The sequence below is a fragment of the Rhodnius prolixus genome, unplaced genomic scaffold (assembly GCF_049639745.1).
Source record: "Rhodnius prolixus isolate KJV_2025 unplaced genomic scaffold, Rpr scaffold_1, whole genome shotgun sequence".
NCBI classification, from domain to species: Eukaryota; Metazoa; Arthropoda; class Insecta; order Hemiptera; family Reduviidae; genus Rhodnius; species Rhodnius prolixus.
Genome location: NW_027411581.1, coordinates 54618769 through 54641124, shown reverse-complemented (window position 1 = coordinate 54641124; position 22356 = coordinate 54618769). Strand labels below are relative to the sequence as shown.

The following is a 22356-nucleotide window of genomic DNA, read 5'->3' as shown; positions in this document are numbered from 1 at the left end:
AATCATCGATGAAGCTTGATGAATTGATCAAGAAAGATGCCATCATCTTTGTCATGCGGATAAGACATTCGATATGTTTGAAGTGAAAATCACACCCCCCACAGAACCCAAGATAAGACATAATAATGAAGTAAATATTTCATCTACGGGAACATATCAGTGCAATGTAGTTTTAGAATAACAAAACTTCCAAGATGGATGTACATACTAAAGATAATAGCAGTTTGTAACGATATCCCTTATCTATTCAAATTAGGTTATGACGCAGCACCAAATTTTACCTCTCCCCAAGTAATTAGTTATAACACAGATACAAGGGCTTAAGTTCAAATAGCCACCACAGGTGAGATAACTTAGAAATGTTGATATGACTTAAAACTTTAGACTAATTAAGTTCTAAAGTTCTGTTAAATTATTCTTGTCTGGATTAGTGAAATCTGAACAGATACGTCTAACTGGAGGCAACATTAAACAAACTGGCTACTGGGATTTCTGGTCAAAAGTACCTCTGCCGAGTAGATATAATATGGAGCTTAAGGCCCTCCTAGTGACAGGAAGTATTATACTATGGTGCGGATTTTCGATTTTAAGATTTACCGGAAATACTTAAAATTTGCACCGAGTAATCAGTGCTTAATTAAAATTTTGGATTATCTTCCATCACCAGAGATAGATGAATCAGTATGATGTATGAAATGTGAAGAGAATTCGACTTCACTAACACAGTCAGCAAGTACGGTGTGAGACGGAAGTGTAAGTTAAGTCGAATTTTCAATAACAAACTGATTAATCTACTTCTGATAATGAATGGAAATCCGAAAATGGCCAGGTTTATAGTAAATATGGGTACTTCGGTGGATAAAATCAACCACAGCACCATATTTTAGAAATATCGATAATTTTCTTTCAATTCAATAATTGTATCACAATATATTTGGTTAAAATGTGGCAATACCAAAAATATCAAATACACCACAAGAACAATCTTAATCTGACGCCAATGTTTAATACTGACTGTGGATTTTGGGTTTACCCATTAGACGGCTAAACCTAGGCGTCTTGGATTTTGGATTAGTCAAAAATATGGAAGAAACAGTCGATCCATTCCAATCCACCCGAGTTTTCCCACATACAGTGTGGTGAATATAATAGCTGTGCGTGTGTATGAAGGGGGGGCCCTTTAGGAAATCTGTGGACGTTAAGTTATGGTATTCAATTACCCTGTGCTGTTTAACGAGGCGAAATCTCATCTGTTCAATTAAAAAAAAAACAACTTGAAGAGATAGATGGGAAAAGAGAAAGATAGGGTTGTAAAAAAGAAGAAGTATTCCATGCTATACATCCTGTCCAATCAGCTAGTTTAATTAAAGACGTAACTTTATACTGGGTACACACCCTTCCGCCAAGGTCACTCTGAATGAAATAAATTACTAATGAATTTCTCCAAAATAGATACATACTGACAAACAAGGGGCATACAGTGTGAAGAGCTAGGGGAATTGACAGATAGTAGTAGTAGTGCAGAGGGAAGGATTCCAAGAGAATCATTGTTCCTCTATACTAGTAGAGCGTTCCCATTGTTTAGACGTCACCGGTCTACCAGCTGTGCACACGGTGCGATGTCATGGGGAATGCGACCTCTGTCTGGGCTCGTATTCTTGTTACAGATACTATTATATATCAGGCAGACATGGGAGGTTTTGTAATAAATGTATAATAACCCGCGGCAGGTTATGTTTTAGAATTAGTATATTGTAACATTCACCTAGCTTGTAGAAGGTTGTAACCAATTTATTTACATTAAGTTTGGTATACTATGTTCTAATTTTAAGGCTGATGTTATATGAAAATGGGAATTACATGTTTTACTTAACAAAGCAAAGCAAAGTTGTGAAGAAATTAAAATTTATGAATTAATAATTTTGCTCACGTTATTGCTGTAACCTACTCTTCTTAACGTAGAGAATCGCTAACCTTCGTCCTCATTAAAGAATATTATACCTGTTGATGTACTGAAGAAGAGACTCGAAACTTGAGACTGGAAACTTTTCGACGATGAAACTAATTGCTAAATAAAGAATAATGGATAGAAGCCACAAAATTTTCTTTTTTTTTTGTTCATTATTTATCTATTTCAGAGATACCAGCAAATTTTTTGTTCATCAAAATCTATAAATTTCCAAATGTTTGTTTATTTCTTTTTTTAATGGCGTAAGTAACTTTAAGTATTTGGGTGCCACCCTTACTTCTAAAAACGAGGTAAAGGAGGACATAACCAGTCGGATTGCAGCTGCAAATAGGTGCCTATGGATATTAAGCCCGATCCTCCGAAAAAGGGACATCTCGAGAAATGCCAAACTCACCATTTACAAAACCCTTATCAAACCAGTCCTATTATATGGTTCAGAAACATGGACGCTAACCTCAGCGGATGAAAGTACGCTGAACTGCTGGGAGAGAAAGGTATTGAGAAGGATTTATGGCCCGGTGGTGGAGAATGGTACTTATAGATTTAGGAAAAATGCTGAGCTGAGGGAGCTTTTTAAGGAGGCGAACATTGTAAAGAGCATTAAGCTGGGAAGACTACGCTGGTTGGGGCACCTCCACAGAATGGACCAAGGTAGAGCACCTCGCATCGCCTATGAAGGGCATCCCGGAGGCAGAAGGCCTAGAGTGAGGCCAAGACTGAGGTGGTTGAACAAGGTGGAGGAGGACCTCTCCAAGTTAAATGCGGGAGGATGGAGAAGGAAAGCGAGTGATAGAACGGCTTGGAGTGAATTGTTGAAGGAGGCCAAGGCCCTACAAGGGCTGTAGAGCCTTGGAGTAAGTAAGTATGTTTATTTCTTATTTATGAATATTTTCTACTCGAAAATTTAACTTACACGGCTTCCTTCTGTAGGACCTTCTAGTTTCGAATAGAACCAATGATGTGGGAACACCACGGTAACCATCTTCTTGTGGTAAGCTAAAACCGCCAATCATCTGCCCTAGAGAACTGATTCACCTACATCTCTCCCCATTTACAGATAGTCGTAATTTTCCCTTGAATCGACAATGGCTGTTTTCTAGGTGATTAAAGGGATGCCGTACTTCCCCCATTAAAACAGGAATCTCCAAAAGCGTTGTAGAAGCGCTTTTTTAGGGACTAATTAATGTGACTCTGGTGGAAGCGAAAGACACTGTTAGAAGGAAGTAATTGGAATTTCTTTGCATGGCAGGAAAGATACTCAAAGAGCAGCACACTAAAACGGTTAAATACTCCATACTGAGTTTTTACCATTATAGAAACCATAAATTGTACGTATTAAAACTCGGAAAATCTTTCACATTTTTCATCCTAAGCACAAGCAGAGATGGGCAAAAATTTAATCAATTAAATTCCAATTGAATTAAAACCAAATTTAATTTTAATCAAGAGCTCACGGAAAACACCGATAAATGAGGAATAGAACACATCCTCTCTATCCGCTTTGATTAACCAAGTCGGCTCAAAAAGATGAAAAATAAAACTAAATTAAAGTAGTATTCGCCTACTTTTATAAGTGGTAAGTCAATCCAAGATTGGTTCAATGTAAAATAAAGTGAAATTAACTGCAATGTATACATAAATCTGAAACAATCACTCACAAATTAACAGGGTAATGTAACCTTACATAAGATTGTTCTAATCCAGGAATGTCCTGCAAAAAGAGGTTCCACCAGAGTTGAGTAGCAAAGGTGAAAAAGAAGTACCTCTAACATGGAGATGTGTAGGTTACATGTAATGTGGCAAAAAATAAATTGAATACGAGTTTAGGATGGTCCTATACAAGTTTAGTGAGTCGTCAACATGGTTAAATATAAGTTTAGACGATCCTATATGTCTAGTGAGTCGTCAACATGGTTAAATATGAGTGTAGGATGGTCCTACACAAGTCTTGTGAGTCGTCAACATGGTTAAATATCAGTGTAGGATGGTCCTATATGTCTAGTGAGTCACCAACATGGTTGAATATGAGTGTAGGATGGTACTATATGTCTAGTGAGTCGTCAACATGGTTACATGTGAGTGAATGTAAGATAGTCCCATATAAGTCTAGTGAGTCAACATCATGATTAAATGTTAGTGTAAGGTATGTAGTTCCAGTGAGTGACCAACATATTTAAATGTGAGTGTAAAATAATCCTATATACATCTTGTGAGTCGTCTAATGTGATTGTAGAAACTGTACTTACGTTTACAGAAATTGCCGCTAGAGTTCTCCACCGGATGGAGTATAAAGTAAGCTTACTGCCTATTTAATGGCGGCTTACAAGTCTACAGTATGCCCATTTCTCTTTTATCTATTTCACGATTAAATAATACATTTCTCAAGTTTTTTGTCTCTGTTAACGTTAATTGGGTAAAACACGAAGTATTATTCCAAAAGAAATATTATTTATCGTATTTTTAAAGAAAAATTTATTTTATTGTTTAATTCGAAAGTTTATCAAATACTTATGGGAGAAATGTTGGGAAAAAATTTTAAATTAATTATTTCATTAAAATTATTAGGTTTAAAGTATTGGCCAATCATGTCGTAGTATGTTTGCAGGTTGTGGGCGGGTCATGCCCACCCCTAGTGTAGTCACGCCCCGTCCAATAAAAACGATTCATGGCTGGTCAAAGCGTATTAACAATGGCGCTTCTATACCTTTCACTTATTTTTTCTAAATCATTTTTTTTTCCCATATTTTATTAGAAATAATATTAATCTTCCATAGATACTGAGAAAAAATGCTAACAAATTATTCGAAAAAAATCTAGAAATTCGAAGTTTCACTATTCAGTTAATCAATAAATAATAACCTTAGGTCCTTCAAAAGATGGTAAAGGATAGAAACTTATAAACTTCTCTCAGATCTAGAAATCATCCTATTACTTCAAAATTATTATAAATTGAAGGGAAATTTAATGTGTGATAATGTGAAATTTAAATAATCACCAAATTCACTTCAAATGATAGACTGTACAAGATTTCCGCTCAAGGCTGAATGCTACAAGGACTAGATGAAGTCTATAAACAGACCAAAAAAATATTATTTATCGCCGTAAATTACTAGACCAAAAAAAACCTTAGTTTGGAGAAACAACACTTCAAGCCCGGACTTTTGCAGCACAAATCCCAGAATCCAATTTAGTCCTCTCTACATCATCTGACTGACATAACTGTATGTGTGAAACAAACACAATTACACACAAATCACTGAAAATTGGACTTCAAAAGAGCATCAATGTACGTATCCCAATCTCCTAATCTTTTTTCTCTTTTTGAGTAAGGCAGGAAGGATAACCTGGAGTAGAAAACATAATAAAAAGCAACAGGAAAACGTTTGAAAGTTAATCAAATGAAAGAAGCAAATTCTCAAAAGTTAAGAAAATAAATGAACAAATCGACTAAAAAATTAATATATAATCTAATGAAAAAAAGTCATTTTGAGGGGCTTACTTGATTTTAGACAAGAAGTTGTAAACTCGACTTTCGCTACTTCGATTTTCAAGGTCCTATGCTTCAAACTTCCTATTCAAATAATATCGTTATCACCGCCAACTTTATCCATCATAGCACCATGTTTTTGTATCCCTGGCAGGTTTCGCACTTTAATCCACAGTATAGTATTAATCAGAGGTGGATTAACCAGTGAATATTGCGTGAAGAATTTGACTCAACTGTGTTTCTGTCGTGGGGTTACCAGAAATGAAAGAAATATACTCTATAACACTCTCAAATTCTAGATTGGAGTGTCATCTTTGGATATTTAGAAAGGGTGAGGTGCGGAAGGGTGCATGGGACCAATAGTGATTCCATTCTTTTTTTAGAACTTCTCTATCTTGCTTCCTTCATCTGGAGAAGCTACTGCCAGAACATCCGGAAAGAGTTGGGGAGGAATTGCAACAAGTATTAGTTCACTCTAGCCTCCAACCTCTCGCTCTAATTGGGACTTCCTGAAGAGTCCCTAGGTACCAATAGGTTGGAAGGGAATGTACGCTATCTAGAACCCACTTATAAGAACTATTTTTCAGGAAAAGGCATGAGTTGGCTCCAATGAGGGGTTATCCCTAACTAACAAGCTCTCACTTCTCCTCCTTGAACGTTCTTAGAAAACTAGGGTGAGACATCTCATCACTCAGGGGTTCTGCAGTATGAATAGTCTCACCTAGTACAAGTGAAGGCACAAAAGATCTAAGAAATGAAGAAGTGCAAAATTTTCCTGTTGAAAAAGTACTATATTAATGTATTTAATGTAATATTATACCGTGATTACGACACAGGTGAAAAATAAGTACCCTTCAATTGGAGGAAATATTGTAGCGGGGAAATAAACACTGCCCACTTTTTAAAAACGGACATTTCTGTGAAAATGGTATATATAAAAAATATGGCACGTTCGTAACACTTCCTCTTATTTATTACGTCATTAAGAGGAAGTTGAAAAAAAATTAAAGTAAAAAAGTTAAAAATAAACTATTTTAATTCATTGTGATGTGCTGCAGGTAACTAAATTTATCCAATCGCTTGTCAATTTTAAATTGGTAAAAATCTTCTGATTGCAGCTTGTGCAAATGGAAGGAAACTATGAACTATGAAGTTCAAAATTCAAGTGACTTACATCTAACTATTACACACAAGAAATCGTTTCAGAAATCCCGTCACTATTATTAAGCAAATGAAATAATTATTTTAATTGCCTATTTTTTGTTTTTAATTAAAATTGACTGAATTGCTATAAATCAGATTAGTTTAGCTTTCACTTCAATCTACTAGGATTCACTTAGGAATTGCATGCATTTCAAATAAAAATGAAAAATACGAACCATAATGCTGATAGATGAACATCCATCCACTTCTTTTTTCCATATTTAACGAAAAATGGATTTCACCCACAAATTTAAATAATTTCCACAGCATTTTTCACTTTAGCACTTCCAATATAGCATTTAGAAATAATTAAAGACTTAATCCGGGTATTGGGCAATGCAAGATGGCGGCTTGACAAAAGAATAAAAGGGATTGTCATATAATTAAAGGTGTTTTTTAAAATAAAAAGAATCAAAAACAAATTTCATGAAAATAAATTAAAAATAAATATATAAATAATTATAAAAGAATTTAAACTAAAGTATCTTGAAGAAAAAAATAAATGAGATGTCGTAATTATCTGGCAAAGATTATTATTAATAATTTAAAACAAAACTATAAATACTGTAATTAAGAAAAAACTCCAAAAATAATATTTCAATTACTTTTACAAAAAAAAAATTAACTGATCAACTTGCGCAGATCACTTCCCCTACTGGACCAGTTAGTTATTCCATGGCACCTTACAAAGATCTTTCTTTAAATGTGTAAGTAGATTTTTTGGAGTACTTTTTAGGGTTAACAATTAAAACTTACAAAGCAATACATTGTTGAAAATAAATATAAACTAAAATTATAAAATCTTCGGTAAAATTTACCAATTTCTATTTAAATTAACTGTTTTATAAGTAATGAAAATTGGGGATCCTACATTTAAATCTTGCTTAACATTAAAGATGGCGTCATAAAGGGTAATCACTTTAAATCTTTGAAAGTTTTAACACATCCCTTATAGTTTATGGCAAATCATCAATAACATATTCATAAAAATGATTATTTCTTTATCAGTTAATTGAAATTGTGATTGAATCAAACGAATTTATATTAATTCTAAAATTTGGACATAGTTCTACTCAGAGCCTGTGTGGATCAATTTCTTTTATAAAATGAATTGTTATTACTACTTTTGAGTGGATTTTTCATAAATTTAACAGTGGTTTTTACTAATTAAATTTATTTTTCAATGTATCAACTGGGTTACAATTTTGAATGTTTGATTTTTTCTTTAATGGAAGCCACTACCTAAAGGTATTGTGTTTTGATTGCACTGAATAATTCTTCGGTTAATCTTGATTTATCTTAAGTACTAGTATTTGAAAATTGCCATTTGCTATTAATCTATTAATAATGTGCCTCTCAGTAAACGTCTTTCTCTTAAAATCGTATTTTTTTATTTGTCACTTTCAATTACATTAATTTTTTTCACATTCAGTTAATTACAGCTGTTTATACAGTTATAAATGCCTAATTAGTTATTAAACTTAACACGTACCTGGTATTTGTATTCCTTTATAACACTACTTGCTAGTTCAGTGTTTTCACATTAAAATAAGAAACTTACTCAGAACAAAACCTCACAAATAAATTTAAAAAACAGCTTTCCAAGCCTTTAAATTACAGTTATACTGTTTTAACCACAAGTTGGTATGGCTTGAGTGGTAGATCTCCTCTGCATGTGATAGACAATTTCAAAAAAGAAATCCAACTGCTATACTAAAACGAAGTGTGCACTGTTCTCGCTATTTATACCACTACAAAAAAGTTTTTAAAATAAGTGAAAAGCCTTGAAAAGGTTTAGGATTCATTTAAAAACAGCTATTGGTAGTAAATTATGAATAAACTTACCCAGAAGTGGTTCTCTTAAATAGGATGTGAGTAACTTGTATAATAATCTCTTTGTACACAAATACTGATCTTCATACTCATACATTAGAATAATAATGAAAAGTCTAATATCTAAACAAAATGAGAACTGTTAACTTCAAATTTCCATGTAATACTAGACTTTATTTCAGTTAAAAGATCAATCTTTTCTGTCTTGAACTGGTTCGGCCAGGGCAAAAGCAATTCCATTATTTTCTATGAACTCGGATGAAAAATATATTTTTTTTTTAAATTTCAGGTGTGTGAGTGTAGTGTCTTGTGCGTGAAACTGGAAGCTGAAACATGTGGATGTATGACGAGTTCTGAAAGCATGCTGAAATCTGAAAACAGTTAAGGTAAGAAAAGCATGTCATAAAACTTGTTTAAACTAAATATAGTTTTAGATTGCAATTTAAAATAACAATGTTATGTAAATGAAACCTAATGACAATTTTTTACATGCAAAATTTGCAATTTTAATAAGCTACATATATCTACAGCTTACCTTAATATGATTTTAAATTGTGTAGTTCTGAAAGGTTTCTGTATTATTGCATAAATCCCTCTTCAATTACTTATTGATTGCATCTTAAAACATACAAATCTGCCACTCACAATACTTAACCTAAAAATTTAGAACTTATCATTAAACCTTCTTGAAACCTAGCAGCCATTTAAGGTAATGTGTGTTGGAAGTAAACAAAGCGTCCTCTCCACCATTTGATTTCCTAACTTTAATAACATACATACACTGGGCCAAAAAAGTCTGTGAACACTAACCTAAATTTTATTACTTTTATTATTATCTTATTAGAAACTTCTTTTATTTTCAAATGAGATATACTATTCGATAGAGAGAAACCAGAGTTTTCATTTTATATTCAATCTTTTATTTTTGTTCAGCAGGAATATCACAATTAAATGTTTAACAAAACAACACCCCAAACGAATGCAAAAAAAGTCTGTGAACACTTTGCAGAAATAAATCATTGTTACACATTGTACGTGAATTATAAATTTTAAAAACTTGTAGGACCTCCTATGTTCCTAATCACTTCCAACAAGCGAGCTTTCATCGATCCTAATAATTTTGTGGTCGTCAATGTTGGAATTTTATCCCACTCTTCTAAAATAGCGTTTTTTAGTTGTTCACGGTTTCTTATTCCTCGTTTATTTATTTGGCGGCTGATTTCATCCCACAAATGTTCTATTGGGTTAAGGTCTGGCAATTGTGGAGGGGTGTTTAGGCGCCAGAGTGTATTATTTAAAAGCCATTCCCGAGTTTTTAGTGCGGTATGTTTCGGGTCATTGTCTTGTTGGAAGACAAACGTTCCCTCCAACCCTAATTTTTTTGAATTTTCGTTTAAATTGCGTCTTAATATATCCACATACACATATTGGTCCATCATACCATTAATTAGATCTAACTTGCCCACTCCTTTAGCACTCATGCATCCCACACCAGAATGTTGCCTCCCCCATGCTTAAAAGTAGGCTTCATATTTTTCATTTTCATAGCTTCATTTCTTTTTCGCCACACTTTTTGTCGTCAATCAGACCCACATACATTGAATTTCGACTCATCTGAAAAGATTACGGTTTCCCAGAAACTAGATGGCTTAGAAACATATTCTTTCGCGAAATCCAATCGGCGGTTACGATTTATTTTATTGATTAAAGGTTTTTTCCTCGGGACTCGACCGCAATAATCGTATTCATGAAATTTATTTCTAATTGTATGTGGTGTTACGCTTACACATAACCACTTGATAATTCTTGACTGATTTTTTGAGCGCTTGTCCTGGGTTCTTCTCGAACAGACTTCAGAATTTGCCGTTTATGAAAGGAATTAAGTTTTGGTGGCCGTCCACTGCGTGGCCTACTAATCACATTTCCGTACTTTTTAATTATATTATGCACCGTTAAAGGGTTTTTTTGAACTATTTTCCCTATTTCTCGAATACTTTTTCTTTCATTTCACAACGTCACAATAAGTTCTCGAATTGGTCTGGGAACTTCCATATTAGTGGTTAAATATGTACTAATTAGATTATTTATTCACAGAACTGACTGTAGTGGTTTCTACAATACAATAGAGAACTTTCAAACTTTATTCAATCGTTTTTCTGTTTGTTATCTTAATGTTTATTACATATTTATACAGCTGTTCACAGACTTTTTTTGCATTCGTTTGGGGTGTTGTTTTGTTAAACATTTAATTGTGATATTCCTGCTGAACAAAAATAAAAGATTGAATATAAAATGAAAACTCTGGTTTCTCTCTATCGAATAGTATATTTCATTTGAAAATAAAAGAAGTTTCTAATAAGATAGTAATAAAAGTAATAAAATTTAGGTTAGTGTTCACAGACTTTTTTGGCCCAGTGTATGTAATTGATTCAGGATATCAGTAAACATTTTTAACCAGAGTTGTGTTCTGTGACAAATATATGTAAATTGTCGCTGCTTTTAACTTTAATAAATCATGAAGGAAATGATATAATATTAAATAATATTTATCTATTTATGTTAAGATCATTTTCACTTTGGAATCCCAAACTGTAACGAAATAAAAATAAAATTTTTGTTCTTAAACCCTGCTCCGCACAGTAAATAAGAAAATATGACTGAATTTTGGTTACACTTTTCTTTTCCTTGCAGATATTGATTCTTTTTGTTTTTATCTATGTCACTTTCAATTGTGCATTATTCTACAAAAAGATTAGAAAACAATGCCCTGTACCTGCTTTGGCTAAGATGTCCCAGATGACCATCATACTGATAACTTCATGACTAACATGTACAGTACTTCGGTGACCGGCAATATATTCACTTATTTCAAGAATTTGGCAAAACCATAATACTTTCTAAATGTGTTCTTGTTGCCTAATTACCAGTATTTTTGTTTTCTTAAATTTTCGAAGATTGTTTTATCAGGATAAACAAAACAAAAAAATCGCAAAATTCCTGATTATTGCTAAATTGTGTAGCAACATGCAGGAGCTTGTCCGATTTCTATTTGACCTATTATAGAACGCAGCATACTAAGGCGGATGAAATATTCATGGACAAAATCCACCTGGTTAATTAAGTTGTACAATAAATGAATAGTCACTCATTCCCTTTAGCAACAAATAGAATCTATGAGAGTAGAGTGTGCTTCTTTGAAAAATAGATTGGAGTAGAGAAAGAATAGATTTTTATATTAGAATTGCTTATGCATGAACCACTCACTAAGGTTTGTCCATTGCTATTTTTCTTGTAATTAAGTAATTTTTGTATAAAACAATTGTTTTCTGCAAGCTGGTTGTTTTCTCTTTATCTGTCACAATGTTGCTTTTTCAATCTTTATGAAAGTTACTAGGCAGTCATTAAAGTTGAATTAGACCTTGAACAAAACGTACATTAAGCCTACTACTTTGTTCACTAACTTTTATGAGATTTTGGAGAAGATGTAACGTCACACTTTCTTCAACAAATTATTTTCAGATTCTAAGTTTTAAGAAAGTTTATACATAAAGTGGGGGTTAGAAAAAGTGGAGTAACAACCGTAAGTTTTTGACATTCACTCACACAAGCTTAAACTCTCTTGCTCCCAAGAAAGGATATTGCCTCTTCAAATCTTCCGCAAGTTTGAGGGAGTAAAAGCATTAATCAGTCAATGCTATTTACTCCTAGGGTGCATCCAGTGCATCAGAGGCTCCGTTTTCAACTCAAATCACACCTGGGCCACCTATTCTGCTGGGCACCAGCCTTGGTTGGGGCTTGAGAAGTGCTGGGAAGAAAGGGAGAAAGCAGTCAGGGATATCTTGCCCTCTAGCGCTGTAAGCTCCCTCCCTTACCTCTAAACTTCTTTCCCAGATGTTCTAAGGATACCTCCTTTGTCCACCTTCCAGCAAGATGAAGAGAAGTGAGATTGATCATTACTTCAAGTTCTCGTCAAAGACCTCGTATGTTCAAGTTCTCGTATCGTTGGCCTGCTCTTAACAACAGTGCCCGGGCGATACTGATTTCGATCAGATTTTGCCTCTGAGTGCGTACAAGATGTAGGCGTCTATAAAGGATTAAATGGGTATAAATATAAGTGTTTTTGTGTGTGTCTGACTGGATATGAGGTAGGATTTGTTAGATTTGCTTAGCCCAAATAATTGGATAACTAACTATGTTACAGTCGTGCAACAGATTGTACTGAAAAAACGCTTAAACAAAAGTAATAGGTCTAACCACGGAGGCCTTTAGCAGTGCGCCTACTGCCTGTGATTCTCAGAGACTGGATCTGGAGAGAGAACATGAAAAGAACTGGGTGATGTATGCTGGTGTCAAACGCAGCAAGACTATCATGTCTTGGTTGTGTAAACGAAGAGCTAAAGTGACTCGGTGACTTGGGTAGGAATCAGATCACTCTGATCATATGCCTATTCACAGGGCATGGTAGGTTCAAAAAGCATCTGTTTAAGGTGGGGCTTATTAGCTTGGAACTGTTGTGCAGATTGTCCAGGAAGAGGAGGAAACGATTTCTCACTTGTTGTTCGATTACGTTACAATCGAGTGGTTGCGCTATGAAACGTTTGGCTTCGAGACCAAAGGAGATAGTAGCGCAAAAAGAACTAGCAGGGGAATACGTCATCCTCTTTAGTAGAGGAGGTTCCGTCAACTAGATCCATGGCTGCGGTGCCGTGCGGTATAGGCCCTGTCCCGCTATCTGTAACCTTAATCTTAATATTAGTTGTAAGTTACAAAATTTAAAGAAATCAGCTGAGTTGGTTTTCGAAAAAATTCCTAGGCTAGACAAGGTTGAACGGAAGGTCCCGGGAGAAAGACCTGGCTATTTGAGACAAGGGGGACCATTTTGCTTGTTTAGTTCGATGGCTCATCACTCTTTACAAAGCAAGAGGAAAGTCGAGCATTAATGGTAGAAATGTAATTTGTTCCTGCGACAAAGTTTTGCAACTAGTCTGTTCTACTGGAAGTTAAAAAAAAAAAAATAGCAACAAAGTTTAAACTTTCAGACGGGGGGGGGGGAAGCTTATTGAAGTTTATGAGTCTAGTTTTGATCAGGAATAAAAAATAAAAAAAAGAACAATACAAAAAACAGGACTGTTGGTTCATAGAAGAGTTGAAAAGACGGACACAATAGTGAACTGAGCTTATTGTGAAGGGTGGGAATCTATACAGACTCATATGTGTTAAACACGGGTGGCAAGGCAAACAGATCCTCCCTCCCAGCGTGCTGTTGGTTAGTTGTTGTTGTTGCATGGTGCATGTCTAGACTTGTTTTTTTCTCTTTCTTTGCTTCGTTTCTATTCCATTTCTTTTCTTCTTGTTACTTAAGAGAGAACATCTTGCTCATCTACTTCTCTGCCTCCAGTCTTCCTCTCCAGTTTCTCCAAGAACTATAGGCTCGTTGGAAAGTTTTGAAATATCACACATTACCTTACTATAATATATCAGTGTTTCTATTCTTAAAATATTATTCGTGTAGTACAGTGTGTGTGGTAAGCTCGTTTTTACTTTAACAACAGCGAGTGTTGCTGAGCGGGGGTTGCTATGCGGGGGGGTTGAGGAACACGTCTAATATACTCTTTTTTCTTCCACAAAGTATAGAATGGGAGGCTATTTAAATAGTAGATCCATGAGACGAATATGAGACTGTTTAAAAGAAGGCGGTCACATAAAAGACAAATAACTTTAACTTTAGACTAATTCTCGTCACATACAAAAATAACAATGACAATGATAAAAACTGTTTAAAATCTTATTTATAACTTATATAACGTCTAACTGGTAGCTGTAGTTGGTGTAGCTTTAAATCTAACTACGATTCAGATGATGGAAATATTATAAATGTCGCAGGGCCAATTGGTTCTCTGTTTTGAGAACAATGTTAAGATTAAGTGGGTACGAATTACGGGTACAAGTTTGCAGAATAATACAGTTGAAAGATTGCTATAATGCCATTGGCTCGAACATTCGTAGAGTCCATCCTAGCTAGTGTTTCTTGCTGGTCAATAAAGCAAAAGGGCACTGTACTTCCCCCAAATACGTACAGACAGTCGGAGCACTGGCTAGTCTGGACTTCTACATATCTCAGGTTTTAAGGGTTCAAGGAAGAATCTATCCTAACTAAACAGATCCAACATAATAGCTGACCCTTCGGGTCATTGTGTCCTTCAATTAGCTCAATCTACGCGACATACCGCCCTTTGAGCGCCGGAGATCTAACCTGACACGATTCTATGTTCAGCGATGTGTGGACAATAAATGATTTCAGTTAGTTAGTGCGAGAACATTGATGTGAAAACTTAACTTAAAAAAATATTGACAAAATTTAAATTTTGTTACTGTCTTTAGATTTTGGTTCTTTATAAGTATCACTATGATCTTCAAATTCCATTAAAAAAGAATTACTTTTTTTTTTCTAAGTAAGTTTTGGTTCGTTTTTGCTTTTCAACAAATTGAAGTTTCAATTAAAATTAGAATAGTTTTAGTTATGTATTAAATAAAATGGATCAATAAGCTCACAACGTGGCGTTAGAAGTGCTCTCGCTGTTAAAAAACCAAAAACCTTCGGACCTCTTTCTGAAAACGATATTAATGGAGGACTCAGGAGACCTAAAAAGTTATTTTCGCTGAAAGCTTGGACATGGAAAATTTGACATGATCGTTATATTCTCTTTTTCCTTGTCAGAGAAAGTAAAAATAATTGGACGAGAAAAGATAAAGAGAGAGAAACAAGTTTGATGGGAATGATTCTGTCTGCTATGGAGAGTCTGGAAGCTGAGCGGACGTACAAATAGAGAGAGCGAGTTACGTGGTCCGCGCGCGTGAGTATGGCGCTGAGAGTATATAACACCAAGCTGACAACAAGAACAAGACGTCCTGTCTGGGGCGGCCTAGACGCTTTGACCTATTTTCTTCATTTTAAGGCCGACCGTATATACAAACTTCTCCTCTCTCATTCGCACACTCCAGACGTGTTCAGACAGACACACCAACTACATGTTGTGTACAAGTAAAGAATGCTGTCATTACAAAGATAGTGGCGCTGCAATGTGGTGGGATAGAAACTCTCAAATCCAGACTGGTTGAAGTGACATCGGGCTTCCCGCTCGGCGGCTTCCTCTCCATGGGAAGTAGGAAAGCAATGCGCCGCTACAAGGTGGGAGGCGGAATGTGCTAGTCAAACTGGAGAGGACGTAGTCACCAAGAAGAAGAAAACGTGGTTGTTGCAAAAAAAAAAAAGACAAGTATGCCAGACCGAGGAAGCTACGAGAAAAAGTGCGGAACTTCCCCTGCAAGGCATCAGGGCTGCCACAACATGGTCATACCAGCAAACTTTCCTTTTTTTTACCCACACTCTTGCTAGTATTTTCCTCTCTGTCTGAAGGCTGCCTACTCTATAGCATCCATAAGATTCATCGCTAACTTAGACAAACACAACCTCAGGGCTGTAAGATTGTTTCAGAAGCAAACAGTTCTTGGCTGGTGCACCCTTTAGGTGCCTTTTATCATCATAACAAACAAAATTAGTTATGTAAGTAAGACAATAAATTTTCTAAAATAAAAAATTAAATGTTAAAAAAAAGAACCTGGCCTAAACACTCACAAGACTCTGCCTTACTCTAAATTGCACAGTTATGGTATAAAACGTAATCTATTTATTTTACTATTATGTTTAAAAATTATAATAATTATTTCAAACAAAAGGGATTGTTTTTCTAAAATGTGAAAAATTGGTATATGTGAAGCTATTACAAGTTAGGCATCTTCTATGTATAACCTCCTTACATTCTGGCTGACACAATAAAAAAATCGATATCATGAAATAACACTCGATAACTAAAATTATTTCCTAAAAATACTTGTAAAATTAAGTAAATGGCAACAAAATAGTACATGATTTACTAATAAAATTTTGCAACCAATCAATGGCAAGATTACTACTTTAATATCAATATTAAATAATTCAGCCGAACTTTCAGAGCGGAGCATTTTTGAAACTATTGCTATAAATATTTAATATTGAACGCTTGAGTAAGAACTTGGCTCCTTACATTTGTACAATAAATAATAATTAAAGTAGGTCATGAGAGGACGTACTTGTGATTATAAAATAATATTTTAAAAAAACTTATGTGTATGAAATATCCGGTACGGAAAAGTAAAAGGCCGAAAAATTTTGCAGACCCCTAAAAATGTTAAAAAAAATAAATGAAATTCAAATGGGTCAAACTCTTGGCGAAATTAATTAATAATAAATAAAATTTAAAAAGAGAAGTATTTTTTTTAAAATATCAACTAAAAGTTTTTAATAAATATAATAAATTTCATTTCATTTAAACATTTCAAAAAATAAAGAGTATAATGTGATGTAATTAAATAAGAGAAAATGTATTTGCACATTATTGTGCGAGAGAAAATAGAGTTGCACTAATAGGAAAGTATTTAATTTAGGAAATTGTTCCTTTGAAGTCGGCACGGAAAAAAAGTATTGTTAATGAAGATGGTTGTTTGTTAAAACATCTTTAAAGCATGTAAAGAAGGAATATAAATGAAGATTTTGGAGACTGCTTCTTTATTTTCAAAGTAATTTTATCAAACGGTAAAATAAAGATTATTACAAAGTTCCTTTTTTAATTAACAAAGATATTAAACAAAAACAGACAAGAACAATAAAATAGTTTAAAGTCTGTAGTTGAATACAAGGTGAGTAGAAGTAATAAAAATAAAGCGCGAAGCACATTCTGGTAGCCAAAATTAAAACAACTGTAGGGAAGGCATTATGGCCAAAGAGATTGTAAAAAGGGTTAAACTGTGAGCCAGAAATATTGTAGTTTTTTTTTTTTTTTACTATTTTATTTTCAAGAGTTAACGGTAATTTTATGAGAGCAGAATGTCTGACCCCTCGCGGTTTAAGCTTCCGACATTTTTTACGACTTTGCCCTCGCTTTTGGAGTGCGCGTGCGCACAACCACATTTCGTTGGTGGTGGGGGTAAGAAATAACAATACACTAAAGATGGGTAATCTGTCTAAAAGATGGGTCAGCTATCAGCTGACTTTAATTTCTTCTATTCTTTTTTTCGTTTTTAAAAAAAAATTATCGGTGTCAGGCACCTATTTTACTTACTCTCACACCACGTCTAAGGAAGTTTAGCAATCGGACATATTTTTGATTTTGTGTTTTTACCACAAATAACTGTTTTGGGTACCGAAGTCTACCAAAACGTTTCTACGAGTTGGTTTTGTGGTCTCTGAGGGAGTTCACGTCATGTTCTCTCAAACGATTTACTTTGTTAATGATTAAGAACAACTTATTGAATAGTTTAGGTTTTAAGTTTGGATTCTAAATTTCTGTTGAGTGTTTACGCTGGAGTTAACTTTATTCCTGTGAAAGGTCACCATTTTTTTTGTTCTTTTTAATTACGCACAGAATTTAAAAGTGCTAGAGAATTTCGAGGTCATAATTCTCTCCCACTTGAGGTCACATCACTAGTAATTGTTTGCAACACAATCAATCTCTGTTTTAGGTTTAAACATGTCTGACTGATATATTAAAAAATTTATTCTGACCTTCAAATGTTCGGTAATGTTTTTAGAGTACTTGATGGTCATTACATATTTACTTGTCCGTCTATCCAGTCTGTCTGCACTCTGGCTGTCCAGAGAGATATTTTTCAATATAAAAGCCGAAACACTAATTATCTCTCAAGTTCTAAACTCCGTGATTGCTTGCTCTATTTTGTGGTCATCAACCTCTTTACTGCTATATGTCCATCATCGTCTATCTGGCCGTCTAGATGTCTATCTGTCTTTCTGGCTGTCTGTACGTCTGCTCGTTCTGAATAATGTGAGATCGACGATTAGTGCTCATGCAAAGTTGGCCTAACCATACAACCATTACGACTCACACTCAGGTTAATCGAGGAGCTAGCATGTTAGAGAAGTATTCCAAACGTGGAAAATTTTCAAAATTGGATTTCGTAATTAATTTTTTATTTCTAACTTAAAAGTTGTTCAAAAAATCAAAAGTTGATTTCATATATTTTACAAGTTACTATAATAGAATGATTATAAGCGTGACGTCTCATTATTCTATGGCCCCAATTGAATCCGTAATCTCTGAGAAAAATTTCCAACTAAAATGATAAAGAGTGAGTGACATTACGTTATGCCCAATTTCAAAGTGAAACCCTTCGGCGACTGCCTAAAAATTACAGGCAAATCAAAAACCTCTTACTTATACCCATTTCACACATTTCGAATACATAAATATTGTACAGTGGTTGGGAGGAATAATGTTTTAAACAAAAGTAATTGTCCTTCATATTTGTATGTATTGGATACACAAGTTAACTAGAAAGAACTTATTGATGAAAACATCGCTAGCAGGTGTCGAAAATTCAGTATAACCAGTGAGTAAATCAATAGAGCATACGTACTTAAATAAAGTCAACCAATTTGTTCGAATTTATAAATTTAATACTTGTTAGAGTCAGACCGTACATTAGACTGAAGTCAGAGCAATTTGCTCTCAAAAGTGCTCTTAAATGAATTAATACCATCATAAATAATAATTATATTTACTCGCGAGCTATTTTTTACTTCTGGTTGCGAGTAATGATGTATAGATACATTTTCTGAGCTCTAAATGGGAAAATCGATGAGAGATAAAGTTGTACTTTGAACCATTTTGTTCTAAAGCTGTGTCATCTTGAAAATGTTTTGAATTGGGAAACGTTTTATTCAGCTAGGTTTCTCTTAAAGATGGGTTGGACATCAATAAATCAGGAACAGTAATAAGTTTGGAAAAAACAAGTCTTAAAATTTCTCATATGATTTGATTTCACTGTACTATATGTAATCATAAGAATGTGAGAAGGTTGATTCTGAGATCGAAATTAAAGATAATGAAATTGAGAAATCTCTGTAAACCTAAAGCTGGCTGAGTCCATCGTTCGACGAGGTACTGCGTATACTTCGTGATTTGCCGCACGCGGCGATACCTTCTAATCAAAGAAGAATGTAATCGGCGTCGGCTTGTAGCACATTCGAGAAAAGCGCGTCGCTTGTGAAGAGGGGGCAGTCGATTTGCACGGTATTAGTCGCTTTATTTCTCCGTAATTTATCTGCGGTTTCACTCGGGTAGCATTCTACTGTAATACGTCCTTCCGCAATCTTCCGTTCCGTTCTCAATTGATCGCGTTGGTTCTTGTTTTTGAATAATATAGGGAAATGGAAGTGGTAAATTAAGTTTTTTTTCTGCGCAATTAGTATGATACAGATTCATGTTCAACTAGTGCCCTTTCCGAAAATGTAATTCAAATCTTGTGGATCTGAATAATCATTTAGACTCTTAAAAATACAATAAACATTACTTTGCGTTTTGTTTTACAGAACACTACTATTTATTATGTTTAACAAATATTCCATAATAAGTGAACACTGTCGTTTAGCGTAGTGTGTAAGTAAAATTTAACTCTGAGACTAAATCAACTTTCATAGATGGAAATAAGGAAAACATGCGGCTATGACTGATAAAATCAATGAGATTATCCAGGGCTGCTAGCTCAATCAGATTTTAAAAGGACAATTTATTTAGAGCGTTCAATATGTTTGGCTAGACTGCATCGCTTACAGTTACATAATTTGCTCACGACATATTCATATGCAGTCGCTCAACAAACCACCAATTCAAATTTCAGACAATAATAACCCTTCAATAGATAAGACTGAAAAGATTTATTACTTCTGAATCAATTGTGTTTATCAAAGTAGTTTTTCTATAACCAGTTAAATGCAATATTTATAAATCGATTAAGTTCATAAATCGATAAATCAGCAATATTGTTTACTCAATATAATTGGATTAATTTTTTTAAATAATTTTTTATTCAGATATTGACGTCTATCAAAAATAAATGAATTTGAAGTCGGTTCGTGAAATATGTACATCATAGAGTACGTGTGTGGGGGGAAATAACTTCCCGTAACTCCATTAAAACTTCAGATTTACTGATGTGAGGTACTATGGGCTCGAGGCCAGTGGCGTTTCAGTTCTTAGGAGGATTGTTTGGGGTTATACGTAAATAAGAAAAGTTAGTGAATCATCGATTTGGAATGGTTGGACGTGGAATCATGGCAATTTTTATGGCGATGTTTAATAAATTTTAGAAAAAGAATTTTGAAGTCAGTTTCGAGTCTGAGAATTTTTGTACTCTATCTTTTAGGTTCCAGTTTTTTGTTTTGTTTTGTTTTTTAACCTCATGGTGAGGATTCCTCATTCTCGCGAGGAAATCCTGATAATGCTACTGGGTTGGCAGTCGGTTTGATAGACCCATAGAAGAAGATTAGAGAGAAAAGTGACCCTGAAGCTGATATTTTTGCTCTTCTTGGGATGGACCTCTTCTAACCTTCACCTGATATGCTCAAGTGATCTTGTAGAGCACGGATCGCCATTAAAGGGTCAAGTTTGGGTTTTTTAGCAATAATGCAGGCATTGTCAGGGTGTCGATGGAGTTCCCTTCTCCTACCCCTCGAATAAGCTTGTGAATGATGATAGCATTTTCCATGATGTTTGCGATAAAAAGAATTCAATTTGAAGCAAGCATGATGCCACAGCTCACTCAGACACTAAAATCAAATATTCCCAGAGAAAAAGCTCAAAGCAAAGTATATGAAGCAGTATTATACGTCAAATCCAAGTTCAAATGAAATCATTAGGCAACTGCCTAGGAAATTACACAAAACTTGAAAAATCTCTGAAATCCTTCTAGTCTGCAATTAAAATTGTGATTTCTTATTCATAAATAATTATATGGCCTTAAAACTGTACAATAACGGCTCTTCAGAATGAGCATGTTTAACGGAAATTGTAGCAGGTTAATTGGAAAGAATCTAAAATACTGAAAAGTGCCTATCACTAACGCGGCATTTGCGGCAGACCGACTTCTTGACTCCCACTCCAAGTTTTGATGTGACAGATTTAAGGGATGAAATGATGGGTGTGCTGGAGCTTCTATAGCAGCCCCCGGGTGCCGTCACACCCGATCAAATGCTCATTAATAGAACAAGCGGTACAATATGCTTCTTGTTTAGAATGAAAAACTGTGCTAACATAGTAATATCAGGTAGACAGTGGTAAAAAAAGACTAAGCTATACAGTGGTGGCAATGTGCCCCCCTGGTGAGCGGTACATGCTTCTGTACAGACATACTAATAACACAAAGCCAACTAGATAGGTACTAATACAGTGAATAGATATACAAAGAGAAATAGAACATAGATTTTAGTAAGGCTATGGATAAAAGCAGAGTGGGGGAAATAACAGTCAGTGTTTTGTGTAAAAAGAAAAAAAAAAAAAGACCGAGAGGAGCAAGTAGTGGGGGTAAAGAGTGTCTGGGACCCGTCTAGACGGCTCCACAGTGCAGCACACTTAGGTAGGACACTGTTTTCTTCTTACCCTCCACTTTATACGATGTAACCTCATACGACAACAACTCCTACCTCACGTAGCGCATACTCTGGGATATGCCATTAATTTCTCTTTCTCCCACTCTCTTATCTTAACACTCACCTGAGTACGTAAGGCAACATAGATGCAGACAGACAGGCATAAAAAAAAAACATCTTGCAGATTTCATATCCATATAATAATATACCTTCAACTTTGTTGTCTTCCATTAACCACACCTTGTTTTTAAGATTAAAATTATAATTTGTTTATTTTCGTTTTCTTCTTTAAGAGGAGGAGATTATTCGATATTTTGCTAACATCTAAAAAACTAAATTAAGATCTCATGATGGAAAAAAGGGTTTTGGAAAATAGCATGTGTT

At 34.6% G+C, this 22356-nt stretch overlaps 2 protein-coding genes across 5 annotated transcripts in view; one reads left to right on the top strand and one right to left on the bottom strand.

Annotated features, from left to right (window-relative positions):
- Positions 1 to 8294, bottom strand: part of LOC141462246 (uncharacterized) — a 138206-nt gene extending 129912 nt beyond the window's left edge. For both annotated transcript variants that reach the window (XM_074143969.1, XM_074143966.1), the window contains exons 1-2: positions 8152 to 8294; positions 6836 to 7009 (exon numbers count right to left, since the gene is read on the bottom strand). Coding sequence is in view for 1 of the 2 variants with exons in the window: in XM_074143966.1 (XP_074000067.1) it covers positions 6836 to 6838 (3 nt within the window). In the remaining variant the exon portion in view is untranslated. The remainder of the gene's footprint in view (positions 1 to 6835; positions 7010 to 8151) is intronic.
- Positions 7330 to 22356, top strand: part of LOC141462280 (uncharacterized) — a 236355-nt gene continuing 221328 nt past the window's right edge. For 2 of the 3 annotated variants that reach the window (XM_074144015.1, XM_074143988.1), the window contains exons 1-2: positions 7330 to 7366; positions 8782 to 8878. The gene's annotated coding sequence lies outside the window, so the exon portion shown is untranslated. The remainder of the gene's footprint in view (positions 7367 to 8781; positions 8879 to 22356) is intronic. The other variant, XM_074143997.1, reaches the window with a different exon arrangement.